This window comes from Branchiostoma lanceolatum, chromosome 7, assembly GCF_035083965.1.
Source record: "Branchiostoma lanceolatum isolate klBraLanc5 chromosome 7, klBraLanc5.hap2, whole genome shotgun sequence".
Classification (NCBI taxonomy): domain Eukaryota; kingdom Metazoa; phylum Chordata; class Leptocardii; order Amphioxiformes; family Branchiostomatidae; genus Branchiostoma; species Branchiostoma lanceolatum.
The window spans coordinates 16,036,914-16,051,144 of NC_089728.1; the positions used below are offsets into that span (position 1 = coordinate 16,036,914).

The window sequence follows — 14,231 nt, forward strand, 5'->3', positions numbered from 1 at the left end:
TGGACTGTGGCACGTTGGCGACCTCGCTGCGTCCTAAATTGGTTTTGTGACTTCATACACAAAGCGTAAAAAGATTAGTTTTTATCGATGAAATTCGTTGAGCATTCTGTCAAATCGCTAGGTCGTAGCGAGGTCGCCCACGTGCCGTAGTTCAGTTAGATATCTGCTTTATCAACGTCTTGCACATAGTCGCCGTTTGATAGGTCTCTATACAAAGGTCAAAGATCGTAGAGTTGATGTGATATTTGTCTTACGTGGTCCTCCTGACAATAAGATCGCACAGACATGCCTTTGTCTCACTTATTTTGGAAATCTTTACAATTAATTTTGCAAAACAAGTCTTACGAAAAACGCTAGTACTTTCATACGGCAATAAGAAACTTTTAGACATAACATAGTCCAAGGGACTAGCATAGCGATTGGATAATGTCCTTGGGTGGGGAGGGGGGCCATGGAAACACAATCAATACATGTCAAAGTGCTTTTAAGGCAACAGTCCGACTGCCAGCACTATGTATTCTTAGCAAATAAGACCAGGCAAAGGAACGCTTGAAAGGGTTTGAATCGCTAGCACGTACAGGCAAACATATCTGAGCGGCACCGGTCTGTTTTGGGTAGAGTTTTCTTGAAATCGAAGAAACCTTCTGAGATTATTTTCCGATTAGTGCTGTTGTTTTAACATTACGGATTCAACTGTAAATATGACTTGGTGTTTGTGTAATCTCGTCAACCATGTTACTGTTTTTCTACGGATGTTTTAGTTGTGCGGTCTCAAAACATGAAACTTAACCGTAGCATCTTAGTTTAATGATAATAATAGTCTTTATTGCATATTTCAAAAAGCAATTACTCAAACAACTGGATATGATTTTGGAAAGTTTGTTTGAGTAATTGCTTTTTGACGTATCTTATTACCTGGATGTCTAATCTTCATCGACGTTTTAGACATAACATAGTCATCGACGTTTTATTGCATATTCCTGCCCAGAAGGGCTAAATGCACAGAAGACCACACGTGGTCTGTAAGGAACATACTGTAAAACATAAATTGATAAAATGCTACATTCTAATGCTAAAAACTAAAAAAAAAAAAAAAAACATACAAACTGTGGGATATTGCTAAACTAAATGATGATCACCTAGTAGTTTCTTCTCTCTTTTTGAAACATTTGGAAATATGACTACATACTTTGTCCATTATATATTCGTTCTTACATGACATCAGGTATATAAAAGTATCCTGTTTTGACATTTTTGTACATTTCTTGTCTAATTCTATTATCTTAAACAACGATTGCCGCTCATCTTTATATAAGGAACAATCAATTAAAAAGTGGCTTTCATCTTCAACATATAAATGAGAAAATACGCACATTTTATGACCGCGTACCCAATAAACGAACAGTTTTTCTGGAGATTTGTTGCTTGTTATTTCAAGGCCGTACATGTGATTTTTATTCCATAAAGAAATTTATCTCCAAAGTCCCTATAAAACGATATTTATGGCATTTATAACTGTACTTAGCCACTATCGGCAAGAGGCCTTCTCGCACTACTAGTGGCAATGCCTGACCCCAGTACTCAAGGCACGAAAGCGTACACATCCGACCTATCGCTCGGATGACGAAACTTTCCTATCTAATCCTGTCGGTAATAAGCAAGTTTTCATCTCAAATAATTTTATATCGAATGGTATTGATGAAATAGAATTTATGATTGACCTAAACATACGATTTTAGGGCCCACTTAATTTTGTAGAGTAGAGCGGACTCTTTTAGGTAACGTTACCCGCTCGGAGTAATACAGGGACGATACGTCAAGGGTAAGATTCAAATTACCACAGAATGACCTGACCTACAAGCTTTTTTCTTCGGGTCAACTACGATGAAAATGGACCATAATTGAGCTTGAAAAGATTCAGGATTACTGTATGGCGTTCCATAATTTCAAAACGATTTAAATCTTGGAAGGGCGTCTTTTCACATGCATGGGACAAAAATTGAGCTACTGCTACGTTGTTACATATGGCTTTGTGGCTAACGTAATCTATAATTCAAGGAGACATTTGCTATAATAAAGGAGTCTCATGCATTCATAGGGTTTTCCATGACCTGTACCAAGTAATTTATTCACAATGGCACAATGGCGACGCAAACTGATTAGCATACAAACATAGCTAGTGGTACATTTTGTTCTCGTCGACAAATATTTACCGAACTGTAAGAAAGTAACTTCATTACTCTTAATTAGTTACAATAGTGTGCTATAGATCGATTATGTATTTAGAGTTGCACAAACCAAGGAGGTTAAGCAATTAACATGATTTTTTCTATACAAGGAGTAAAACATGGGGTATGTTTTATTAGTAATGAGATTACGTAGTGGAATTTAGAGCACCTTTGATGAAACGTAAACAACAATTCCAGTTAGGAAAACAAGCCGTAATTACAGAAGTCACCTGTACCGTAAGCTAATCGCTCCAACAAACACAGTGATCTTACGAAAACAACACCTACTCCTATCCCAATCACACGATATGCAAATTACTAATAGTGGTAGTAATAACAAGGCTCTAAACTACATTTGCATACAAAGGCATAAGTTTTGGACACGACTTAATTGCAGCAAAATAAACAGACATAAAGTTGGGTTGAGTTTAAGAAAGGAGGTTTAAAATCAAACCTCCTTCCTTTAAGTGGGTCGGCGGCATCTCTTTACAAGTCCCACAACTCAAATATGTAAACATGAACTTTATACTCTAGTTAACGATTAATCAATTTGCTCCAAAGCATGGTTATTGGTCAAACAGTGTGGACTCTATCTATATGGTGTCCAGGCTTTATATTATCTCGCTACGGTCAGTGGTGGGTGGACACGCTGTCGTGCCGTGGCCAAAATGGAACGTTTTTATCAAAGGAACAAAAGAGGAGGGTTTTCAGTCCCACCTGGTGAAAAGTCTACTCGCCTGTTGTTAGTACACGAAACATTCCGACCTAACGGTGTCAGGTGTCTGGCTTGGAGCTTGGAATGTGCGCGGTGTGTTCTGGTGCGATTGTAACGTCCAAGGTATTTGTTCACTGCGCCTGCATACAGTACCGAAGTTGGCCTAGTTTTCGTCTCTTGAGCTGTCCGTATTTTGTACCTTCTTGAGTTGTTGTTCTGTTTCCGTCGTTTTGTCTCCCCCCCTCCCTGAGTGAAGTTCAAATTTGGTCCAGTTTTTGTAGTAGTTGTAGATCTCACGAAAACGTCGATTGCTCCCCGCCCTCCCTCGCAGTTACGTGGTGCTTGTCCCCAGTAAACTTGACGTCCCTTCCCCCTCGTGGTCACATCTCTATTCCCTGGTCATCTCTTCTGTGGCCGCAGGTTGTGGTGTCTTGACGCTATCCACTTGTTGTGCCTCTTGCATGAGCGCGCAGCATGGAACCGTACCGTAGATCAATACGTTGGTGACGAAGTCGGCTGGAAGGCCCTCCTTCTCGGCCATTTTCGTACGGGTGTACGCCATGCTGTACATCCCGACCGGACCCAGGCAGGAGTACAGGCCGAACCTGAGGCAGTCCTCCCCGACGGCCTCGGCGTTCTTTCCCGCCGTCACGCACGGGCAGCAGAAGGTCAGCGCGCACAGCCCGATGTTGTCGAAGCAGCTGAACATGTCCACCTTCCAGTTACTCTTTCCGGACAGGGCGAGGGCTTGGCCTGGATCTCCCATCTTTGAACAGTAGAGAACTACGTACGCGGTTAAGTAGCGAAGGACAAACGGGAACAGACGTCTTCAATGTTCTGTAAAATCGTTCTGAGACAGAGGGTGGGCGGAACTATGCTGGTCAACACACTTCCAACGGTCTGGCGCTCATAGGGCGTGTCCAAGGCCCCCCTGGTGTAAGCCACGCCCACGCGATAAGCTACATGGTAAACACGGCCGGAATGTAGCGGACCACACCTGCCGCAAGGTATGCTAAGACGGTATGTCTTCGCACTTACCTGAACCACGCGCTGCATTAAGACGCCCTCTAACTCAAGAAGCAATGAGGAACTCTCAAGCACTAGTTTCTATATAAAAAGCCCATACGTTTGAGAAAAAAGGGCAGAAAGATAGTCAGTCCAACAAACGACGCATTGTATATTTGGACCAAAGGTCAAAGAAGCATGCAGACACTTGAAAATCAGCCTGACTGAAATCTATATTTTCTTTTAGTGACAAACCCATTCATGGACTGATATTCCCAAGCCGTGTAACTTCTGCAAACATTCTTACTGTACGAAAACTTACAGCTGTTAGAATAACAAGTTCAAATCCCAAGTTCTCTAAGTTCCCGCGATACAGTTTGGCACAACCTTTGGGGTCTTTGTTACGCCCCGTTGCACCCTGGGTAAATGATCGGTCATTAACCTCTAAGAACGCGTTACCTGATGACGTCATGGCGTCGCGTTGCATGGCTGCGGTACGAGTAACTAAACACGTAGGTCCGCTTTGCATTGGGTATAGAAGGCGTTGAACACGAGCTTTATTCTACGTTGCTGTGTTTATGTCCTTACCGTGCATATGGACAGTTATATAGAAAAGGACCACAATTAACGTTGATCGAAGATGTTGCACTATCTTAGGGCCCTGTCACATTCAAGTGCGCGTGAGTTGCGCATTTTTTAGATTAAAGTAAGGTTTGCGGGGAAATAGTTGTATTCTACTTTGACCCAGCGTTGTGCAGCCTAGTAATCTAACCTAAGAAATCACTTCTTCGGCTGGAAACTTAAACCAAAAACATGTTCATACGCACCTCATGCGGACTTGTATATAGTTATTATGCACAAGTGTTCGACTCGCAAGGCTCCTGCGTGAAATTCTATATGACGTTTCATTTCTAGTGTCTAGATAATCTCTTCTACTTTATGAACAACTTTTTTGGGGGGATGAAGATGTCATTTTGAAAAATACTTTCGTATTTTCCTAGAATTATCGTAGAGTGGAATTCGTTATATTACAAAATATAGTAGGGGCATCTTCGCTTCATAGCTGTAAACAACAATTACAGTGATATGTATGGCAGGTCGTTTACTGTAATATAACCAGCTGCTCCCGCGCAGCGTGCCTGCAAGTCTGGTGTGTTACACCGAAGGGCAGAGAGTTATACCGGCTATACACATACAGATACTTTTTAAGTTGAAAAATGTACCTCTAGACCTGTTGTTACATTTGATTTATCGTGTCTTAGCACACTAATGCGCCAGCAATGGTGTGCTAAGTTACAGCTCATTTGATACATGTACCTGCTTTTGTGTTAAACCTTCTGTCCCTGACACTCCCGACATGGAAGGTTGACCTTTTGACATTTTTCGAAACGGAACATTCACTTTGTGACACTGTTTCGGAGCAAGAAAAATAGGATGTAAAATCATTCTTTATTTGAAAAGAAAGTAGGTCACAAAGCCCAGGTCACGATGGTCATCACGATGTGGTGACCAAATGTGCAGGGACGGACAAATTACAAATACAATTCACAGTTAAAATCCGAATACATATTCACTTATTTACAAAGGTTATAAATTGATATTGCACTTAGGGCAGGACTACGGCTGCTTCTACATTAAAGTGTACATGTCTGTTTCCCAGTGCGGCTCGTGTCGCGCATTCCATATGGCATATGACGATAGAATGGCTATGCGGCTAATGTCTCTGAAAAGGTTCTTAGGCACTTTTGCCTGCACTACTTTAAACATTGTCCGCAGTCTGTTTTTGTTGTCTGGTGTGATGAGTCCCCTTGATCCAACCTCGAAGCAGGTAAGTGTGGCTGTGGTGCCCGCAGCTCTCAAGTCTGTCGCTAGGGCTGAATATTTGTTTACCTTTCGTTCATGGCTTGCGTTAATGTTTTGTTCAAAGGCCACAGTTAGTTCATGTATGTTGATTGTCCTTTGTTCTGGGAGATAGGTGACTAAGTCTGGTTTCTGAGTTGTAGGAAGTATGTGCGCCGGCACAGTTCCTCCGTTGGTAGTGTGTCCTTGGATGTCTGCGTAGACTGTAACGTTGGTCTGTGTGGGATCAATAGCCTCCTGGCTGCTGTCCATTATGTACTTTAATATGGCGTTGTGTCGGAAGGTATATCGTCCTTGCTGGAGAGAAACACTGCAGTGGTTCAGGACGTGGTGAAGCGTTTCTCGGTTACCACACAGTTTGCATCGGTCACTGTTACGTTTTCCCCAGGTGATCAGGTTACAGAATGTGGGTAGGGCGTCGATCGAGGCACGTACCGCAAAGTTGAGAACACTTTTTGGTAGGTTGTATATGATCGACCGCCACGTGAGGTCACATTTCTCTTCTTCCAAAAGTTGAAGCATGCGCCCTTGCTGTAGTAGGGTTTTCTGGTGATCGCTCCAGACGTTATGACGCATATCTGTCACCTGTTGTTTGATGTGTTTACGCACAGAAGACCATTCTGAATCTTTTGCTGCATGTGTGGCCTGTTGGTGGATAGTGTGGGACGTTTTAATACCACACTTCTGCATCTTCCTTGTCCATTGCGATTCACGGTCTAGCTTAGCTTGTACAGCATGTTTTACTCTCTCGTCGCCTTTGAGGGTTGATCTACTGTAGGCCAGGGTGTGGGCCTCTAGATACAGGTTTGAGATGGTTCTATAGTTGAGACCCCTTGTGTTGTACAGGATAGCGTTTGTGGCACCAGGTTGCATTTTAAGCCATGTCTTGATCGCCTTTGTGTGAATGGCATCAAGTTTTTGTAACTGGGTGTCTGTTAGGTCATGTACCATCAGCATGTACCTCCACGATGGGAAAGCGTACTCCATGCATACTCTCAATTTGTATTCATTTCTTATGGCTGATTTGTTTATATTTTCAATAGTTGTTTCTATTGTCTTGGCAAGAATGTCGTATGTCTCTCTTGTCTTGCTCAGGAAGGTTATGTAGCCACCTAGGAACTTCTCCGGTGCATCTTTAGTTGTTTTAACAGGATCGCCATCGATCATGAAGCTAATGTCCGATGGCTTGCCGCTCACAATGGACATGGACTTGCACTTTCGCGGTTTCAGGGATAAGTTCATCGATTTTGTGTTGGTTGATATTTCATTAATGAGTTTCTGGTGCTGTCTCTTGTGGGTGGATATGAGGCAAAAGTCGTCTGCGAATGGCAGTGTGACATAGTGCTTGCCGTTTAGATTGTAGCCATATTGTTGTTCCACCCCCTTGAGGTGTTGAAGGATGGGCTGGAACACCGTTAGAAAGATTATAGGTGAAAGGTTGTCTCCTTGGAATACCCCTCTTCCAAACGGGAAGGGGTCGGTTTCCCAGCCTGGGCCTTTCACTTTCCCTTTCAGGTGAGAGTACAAGTTCTTAATGTACGAAATAATGATGGGTGGGAATCCGTTCCTCTCCATTTGATAGTAGATGAGTTCGTGTTCCACAGAACCGAAGGCATCCGCGAGGTCAAACCACGTGATGTGCACTGTGCGACGGTTCTTCCTGGCATGTGCTATGATTTCCCTCATAACTTGTATGTGTTCCACACAGCCATTAATTCCTGTTAGGAATGCCTTCTGTGTTTCTGGGTCTATCAGGCCATTACGGGTCATGTACTTTGCCCACCTTTCCGAGAGTATTTGGTGGTAAATCTTCGAGACACAAGAAGTAAGACATATCATTCTGAAATTTTCCCCGACTTCTGGACTTCCATCTTTGTGTATGAGTGATACGTTACAAGATGACCATGATGCTGGTGGGTCCCCCGATGACAGTAGTTTGGTAAACAGTGTGCTGAGGAACAGGTGACATGCTACAATAACAGCACGCCAGACTCTGACAGATACAGTTAAGCAAACTTGAAGTTGGACGCTACATGTCGACGTGTTGTAGCTAAACACACAGAGAGACCGCGTTATTTGAATAGTATAAATAGAATAGGATTCAACAAAAGTGTATGGAAGCATATAGGTCGTTAGGAACCGTTCACACGTGCGTATATTCAATTCCGTATGGGTTGCGTATTAAATTGACATCGGGGTTAGGGCCCTGTCACACTTGTGCGTATATTCAAATGCGCATGAGTTCCGCAGTAACATATTTTTTTGGTTTAAGTAAATTTTGCGTGGAGGAAGTTGTTTTCTACTTTGACCCGTCGTTGTGCAGTCTAGTTATCAAACCAAAGAAATGACTTATTCGGCTGCAAACTTAACCTGAACCAAAAACATGTTTTTAAAATACGCAACTCATGCGGGCGTATATATACGCACAAGTGTGACAGGGGCTTTAGAGCAACGTTTGCGAGGAAGAAGTTGTTTTCTACTATGACCCACCATCTTTCATCCTGGTTATTGAACAAGAAAAAAAAAACACTTCTTCAGCCGCAAACTTTACCTAAACCAAACAAAAAAATGTCAATACGGAACTCATACAGAATTGCATATACGAACAAGGGTGAACGAACCCTATAGTACGACTGCCGGATAGCCAGATATCGGCATGCAAGCGTCGTCTTAAAACTACCAATCCATCATTCTGTAAACAAATGACGGATTAAATGACCTTGAACAATTAAACATTGAAAACGTCTCAGCGTGTAGTCATTGGAACCGAGGGAGATGACATCTCCTCATCAGTTCTGGAAACTGCACTCTCCAGGAAGACGTTAAAATGAGAGGTCGTTGCCTTATTTTGATCCCTAGAAAATAACCGGCGCTAATCAGAAGAAGGTAATGACCTCTCAGTTCAACCTCTGCGTTGAGAATATGGTAAAACTCAGTTCGAAATAAACCGTTGGCGCCAGCGTGGCTACGTTTTCTCCTACCTGGGGATTTTCGTGCGTCTCTCGAACGTTTATTCAAGGGCAACGAAATAAGCAACAACTCTTTCGGGACAATAAGTTATTCAAGGACAACGAACTAAGAAACAAGTCCTATGGGACAGTAAGTTTTTCAAGGACGACGAAATACTTGTAAGCAACAAGTCTTCCGCACGGTGGTCGAATTCATGCACAGAAACTCCCATGTCCAGCCGAATTCGAACGTTGTTCCATGATGTTCGAAATGACGTAATCGATCCGAACTCGCGTTCGATTTTGGGTCACCTGCGGTCATTGCATGTCTTTACTGTAAACCAGCGCGGTCCGGCCCCTTTCCCCGCATCAGGAGAAAAAACTACTTCTTTTACAAATTTCACCTGTTTTCTGGAGAGTATATCTATGCTGGGACTTTGTTGTGGACATCTAACATGTAACGAAGCTGCTGGCGTCATTTTTGCTGACCTTGGATATTAGAAGGATTGTTTACGGCCATGTAAATTACCCCCTCCCCTTATCCGAGCGGCACGACATGCGTTCAAACATCGTTAAGGATCAGCATCAAAAAGTATCCACCTTACCTTATTTACAGCTCAAAATGACCGTAACGGTCTTCCCGAGGTTTGTGTTTTTGGGATTTTTGAAAAATGCCTTTGATTTTGAATTATGGGCAATTGAGTGTGAAAAATGTCAAAAAATGTCATTTTTTCACAGATTTGTCCATATTAACTATACTTAGAATCAGAAATTAAAAAATTCCAAAAACACAAACTTTTGTTTTGTTCCTGGTCGACGAAAAATATGAAAATAAGAGATATTCATTTACATTTGAAGCCTGGCCTTTGCGATGTGTGCCTGAAAAAACGGGCTCCCTCAAACTTGAGAATTATCGTGTTTGGGAGCAAAATATAGAAAATTCAGCCATTCAGCGCAAAATTACAACATTCAAAGTTTACAAAGTCGCCAATTTCGTTTTATTTTGAAAAGATTTTCCCGTCCCCACTATTTTGTTTATTTACAAATGTTTTGCCGTTAGCCAAAATGTTGCCCCGTGTAACCCGATACCTTGTCGAACCCGCGTAGCAACGGGAAAGAATACCCTAGTGACAGACCACCGTGTCCGGGCCAATCAGTGGGAGGGCCGCAGGAGGCGCTGTTTGGTTACCATCATTCATCTGTGCAGAACATGTCCCCACACATGCAATCCCGGAACAGGCTGGTAGGGAGCGCTGCTGCACTGGCACGCTGTCCCCGAAGGCTAGACTTTGGCCACATGACTCTCAGGTGGGGCGAACCGCAGCAGAAATTAAAATATAAAGACCAGGCGCTTTGCACACAAGTTGGGCGGAGTCAACTCTAAGGCCCGATTTACAGGCGCGTTTTTTAGTTGACATGGAGTCGATTTAGGACTGTGCAAGGAGAACCCTAGGCCACCCAACTAGCCTTTTCTGGTAGGAAAAATCTATTTGAGCAGCCCTAAACTCCTCACAAACAGCCCCGAGTCAACTCCGAAAATGCGTGTGTAAACCCAGCCTAAGTCGACTCAGCGTAGTTATTCAGCACTATGTAAAGAGAACTTTAGACCACTCGAGTATCGTTTTCCTCGAGGCGCTCAGCTAGAAGGCCAAGTCGCGTTTTTCGTGTGTGTAAAGCCGCGGATTCGACTTAAAATGAGCTCGCGCCATTTTCTCCAAAATTTCGAGCAAAGTCTATCTAGTAGTTCGATTGTACATAATGCATACACATGTCTAACTTGATTGTTTACATCCAACAGGTTGTCCATCGAATGAAATAGGAAACTTCAGCAAGAAATATGTGCCTTGTAAGCTTATAAGTACTTGTGAGACTGTCACGACAAAGGATCCTTGTCACAATTTGAAAGCACTCGTGAAACTGTCACGATAAAGGCTCCTTTTTTTTAGCTTGTCACGACCAGATGATGATAAAGCACACGCACATGTAGTAGAAAAATGATTTGCAATCTTTGACACAACGCCGGCAAATATTACGCGTTAACATCTGCTATTCAAGTGCATTTTGTATGAACATCGTGTACTTCAAGTGTTTGTTCTTACTCGAGAACTCACGAAGCTTGATAAACTTGTCAACTTGAAGAGAATCTGGAGGAGACTGGTGTGAATATTTGTCACCGGGGTTATATAGCCTCTTTTGCATGCCTTTTGGGTGGCGTCGACGTTTATTTGAAGGTGTGTGTGTGTGTGTGTGTGTGTGTGTGTGTGTGTGTGTGTGTGTGTGTGTGTGTGTGTGTGTGTGTGTGTGTGTGTGTGTGTGTGTGTGTGTGTGTGTGTGTGTGTGTGTCTTTGGGGGGGGGGGTCGCTGATTCACGATTTTCAACATATCGGGACCAGGTTCTTTTGCTGGGGGAATCGTATTGCCGGCCGTGGAATACGATTTCCCAGCAAAACAACCTGGCCCCAATATACTGAGAATTATCACATTGTAAAGATTCGTCTACTTTATTAATAATTTCAAGTATATGAGAGGAAAACATTTCACGAAAAACAACAACAACAAAAAAACAATCAAATTAGAGGGGATCTTGCAAGTGCATTCAATGGGGGGCATGTGTACGTAATTCGGTGTTTGTGTACTCGCATGTTACTCTCATGTTACTATGTTGTCTTTATTATGTTCTGTTATTCTGCTAAATAATGATTTAGAAAAAAACACAACGTGTCGTTATGATTGGGATTGTGAAACTGATTAATCATCATTAGTTTTGGGATTAGTAAACTAATTAATCAGAAGCAGTCCCTTTGTTTCATATATACCAGCTCGCAACGGTTCAGACTAAGCGATTTCCTCACAGAACAACTCTTTATTTGGAACTGAGCAACCGATTATCATTATACAGATATAGGTACATTGATAGTATGTTTCTCCATTGATAGAGAGCTTGAATGCTCGCTTCAGGCGTTTCAGTTATCTTGCATGCATTTAATGCCCGCGGTCTTAATGACCACCGTTCTGGTATGTTGGGAAATTCGTGTAAATTGACTTTCCGAAGAGCACAAGATCGGTGACACAGCAGGATTCGAACCCGGGACCACTTGGTTCTGAGCTGAAAACGCTACCTTTGCGCCACACGACCACACTATCGCATCGAATGATACAAATAGAATGCTGAGAGAAACTTCATCTTCATTGTACAGATATAAGTAAATTAATAGCATGTTTATTTATTGGCAAAGAGGCTGTCAGTCAGCTTCAGGCCTTTGGGTTACCGCATCAAAAGATACAAATAAAACGCTGAGAGAAACTTCAATATCGCAGTATCTATTGCGAAATTGTTTGATGAAATACGCCAGATTTAGGTCAGTACGCCGCCATTGATGTTTCTATGTGGGTACACTTTCAAAGATCGCCTCTGAAAGTTTGAGGAGCGCTTGAACATCGCATTAATGGTACAGCTGGCGTACCTCCGGTTTGAACATCAAATGTCAATCTCCATATTCATATCCAAGGATAGTCTCCGTTGCAGGCTCTGAAGCGGCGTTTTGGGGGACTAAATGATAAACTTTTTGCAGCCAGGGTTCAGAATTAATTCAGCTGCAGGTTCTTTCTAACGAATTCACATATGTGTCTACCCTAGGATGTATATTTGGTCATGATTTAACCCTGCCTACCCTCTAGTGTAGACAAGAGGACGCAGCGAGAACTTCGTTCACCAAGATGCGGGCAAGCGACACCACTTGCATTTCATGATCACATATGACAGAGAAGAAGAGACCGGAAGGACACTACGTAAAAATAACCATCGTTCGCTGCCAAAATGTAGAACAGAGACGCTAAAAAGAGATTTTCGCTACCAAGCTCCACAACAATTCTCTTCATCAAATAAGTCGTAAATCTCCGTATTGATTATACGTATTCTTAATATGATCTATGTATTTTAATGACGCATACTGTATTTATCTAATTATAACGTTTATAATTGTATAGCTGCTTTCTGTAATTTCAAAGCCGTTTCTTTTGAAAATTATGAATGTTTTTAAATGATTGTTCTGTGTAAATTAGCAATAATTCAGACTTTTGATTATCTGCCAAATGTTAATTATCAAGTTCCTTTTACATTTTATATTTTGCTTATTTCTAGTGTGTATACAACGACGTCATGGAGATATCACTGCAGCAGCTTACAGTTTCTTAACAGGACTTCTGTCTTTCGGATCGTCTTAGAAATGAATCCACACAAGACATCACAATTGATTATATTAACACAATATCTCTGTTGATAAAAGAAACCATATGCTATCTCTAGGCGTTTTGATTATCACATCAATGGATATAATATCTGAGAGAAACTTCAAAATTGTGTTCAGTTCTTTGATGTTATGCTTTCTTATTAAGATTCGATTCAAGAAGGCTTCATCAAAGTCTCTGCCGAGGGCCTAATTATTTTTTAAGAGGTTGCCTTCTTAGCTTCCAGCGTTTTGATTATCTCAGTATTGAGTTAAGATATCCGACACTAAAAATATTTGCCTGGATGATAACTGGTTTGAACTATATTTTACACATTGCCGCTGGATTTTCAGTGAAGTTTCGACTCCAGTGCACTTCAAACATCCATTTTCCTTTCGAACGTCACGACTCAGCTGCCTGTGACATCGTCTGGAAAATTGGTCCGGTTGCCGCCGGTCTGAGCCTTACATCTTCCAGAGGACACAAAATTGTGTACTGTAGTAATCATAAGATGAACAAGAGATGATCACTGATGATGAAGCTGCTCTAGGAAGTCTTTGTTCCATACTCACTAGCTTGTTGGAACTAGAGTTGGCTAGTAATACGCTTTATAAAGCGTTTCTTCTCCCAACAAAATTGAAACGTTTCTAAGCCTAAGACGGCCATTGGTCCTTGCAGTGTACATTTTCTTGTATAAAACGTAGGGTCCCGTAACTAACACGGGTCTCTAGTTTTGAAGTTAAAGATCCCAACTTCTGTGAAATTGTAGAACCCGTAGTAGCCATCGTTCCGTCTATCAATCTTTGTATCATGCGGTTTTGTTATTTTAAAGATACCATACCTACCCACGCCGATATGAAGGTTATGAGATCTTGGTATATAGTGTTTTCTACAAAATATATTAAGCAACTTTATACGGTCTCTCTCTATATATATACCAGAGTAAAACGCTTTTCTGATAACGCCTGACTCTGTTGTATATAGAGAGATTACCATCACCGTCACTGATGAAAGGCAATGGATGTTGTCTGAAATGTCTTTTGGAGACTTTTCAAGCAGTTTGATATTGATATGATTTATAATACCATATTTAAGGTGATTGTTGACGTCCAACGTTTTCTCTCCATCAAAAACCTCAGTACGAAATATGTGCCTTGTAATCTTAATAAAGTATTTCCGGTTTTTTGACACAACGCCGGCAAATACTAGGCATTAACATCTGCCATTCAAGTATGCACCCCGTGTAGA

The 14,231-nt window shown here is 41.9% G+C and overlaps 1 protein-coding gene across 1 annotated transcript; it reads right to left on the bottom strand.

Moving 5' to 3' along the window:
• Positions 1-2,095: 2,095 nt before the first annotated feature.
• On the bottom strand, positions 2,096-3,870 carry LOC136437891 (uncharacterized). The gene has a single exon (XM_066432461.1). It carries the CDS (start codon positions 3,707-3,709, stop codon positions 3,332-3,334), a length of 378 nt encoding a protein of 125 aa, XP_066288558.1. The 5' UTR covers positions 3,710-3,870; the 3' UTR covers positions 2,096-3,331.
• Between the last annotated feature and the right edge of the window lie 10,361 nt (positions 3,871-14,231).